Here is a 1,691-nt window from a genome sequence, read left to right on the forward strand (position 1 = left end):
ATGAAAAACTTGACATCATCTTCGGACACAACACGATGATGGCCCATGTCCCTGTGATTGGCCAGAACCAGGATTGGAATATGACTAGGAACATTTTCAATCTCCCGTCGGACGTAGTCAAATGTCCTGGAAATTACATTTTTGTATTAATTTCTCACATTCTACAGTTGTTCTTAAACATTATAGTCCTTGCTGCTTTGTTAGCAAAATACTTCAGAAATATTTAATTACCCCTTTTTACAACTACTAGATCAGGCGTTCAGCAACTTACCAGTTTTTTGTCATGTCGAGCATAAGGATGACCCCATTGGTACCTTTGTAAACGTCTAGGAACTCCGCATCAAGAGCTGGTTCCTCAAACTCCAAAGATGTATTATCCAACTTCAAACCTTCCATCTGTGAATTTGGAAAGGGACTTTTAGTAAAATATTATACAGTATCACACTTAGTACAAATATATGTTTTCTCGCACCAATCGGTGATTACTGAGGCCTCCGATAAAGGTAAAAGCTAAATTCTACCAAATATATTAAGGCAAATAGAGGCTGGTCTGATGCCTCATCTGACAGCAAATTGTGAGGGATTTCTACAATCACTAGTGTTAATCAGATGGCCAAGAGGCAATGAGGCTGAGCAAGTGCCTAATACCATGCCACTCTAAATGAACCAATATCATCTCTACCCTTGATATCTGTGGACTAAAATTATTTGTTCTGGACAGCAGCCACCAAATGCAATGCACTGACACCAACTGATTTGACAACTGGATTACTATTCCAACATTTACCAAACTACGTATATCTTATATATCATTTAATCATGATTCAAGTATCATTCCTGAACCCTTGATAAAAAAGTAAAGAACATAAAAGTAACTCAAAAATCTTATTAGTGGGCCAACATGTCCCCAGAAAAAATCTGGACCTGAAAGTTAACCCAAGATTCCAAAGACCAAGGCATCTGAAAAGTCTAATCAGAATTCCCACAACTTGGAAAAAAACAATATGGTTTCTAGTGCCTTCAAAAAATACAAATTTAACCTTTAAAAGAGGAAGCACAGCAATTGCCTTTTTAAGGTATGCAAGCACACTGGAGAGAACGTGGCAAAAGTTATCCAAAAAATGTCTAATTTATTCATGTTGTGAGTATTCAAAAATTCAAACTGAAACATTTTACACCTTAAGCGTCTTTAAAAGTCGACCAACAAAGCTTGTTTTCCCCCTCCTGTGCAAATATACTTTGATGTCCTTTTAAATTAGAGTCAATTGCAAAGTTCATGAATTCTTAACTTACCTTCTTCTTCTTCTTTCCCTTATCAACAACATCCCACACTTCAACTTTCACAACATCATCTGTAGCTTTGTAACTCCACTGTATGCTGGCCACCTGCAAAAAAGGGGAATATGAATAATCTACTTTATCTACTGTAACATCACACCTAATAGATAGAAAAAAAGTATATGAACACATTGCATTTCAGTCTATAAATGTCTCTATAGTCTTCTAAAATACTGTAAAATTTACTTCAGAAATCAATTTGCACATGCAATCCCTATAATTACTACACAGATGATAAACTAAACTCTGACATCACACACATAGACCTCTGCACATCCACCTTCAGTGCTTCAGCAACAGTAAACAAACCTCCATCACTTATATCAATTATATCAACTCTTGAAGATTTTAGT

The 1,691-nt window shown here is 36.0% G+C and overlaps 1 protein-coding gene across 1 annotated transcript in view; it reads right to left on the reverse strand.

The window, feature by feature from the left end:
- LOC119594531 (rab-like protein 6) overlaps positions 1-1,691 on the reverse strand; it is a gene marked incomplete at its 3' end in the record, with an annotated part of 15,208 nt that overhangs the window by 9,476 nt on the left and 4,041 nt on the right. The window contains 3 exon segments of the mRNA XM_037943562.1: positions 1-126; positions 272-396; positions 1,294-1,386. Coding sequence (XP_037799490.1) covers positions 1-126; positions 272-396; positions 1,294-1,386 — 344 coding nt within the window.

This window comes from Penaeus monodon, chromosome 34 (assembly GCF_015228065.2).
Source record: "Penaeus monodon isolate SGIC_2016 chromosome 34, NSTDA_Pmon_1, whole genome shotgun sequence".
Lineage (NCBI taxonomy): Eukaryota > Metazoa > Arthropoda > Malacostraca > Decapoda > Penaeidae > Penaeus > Penaeus monodon.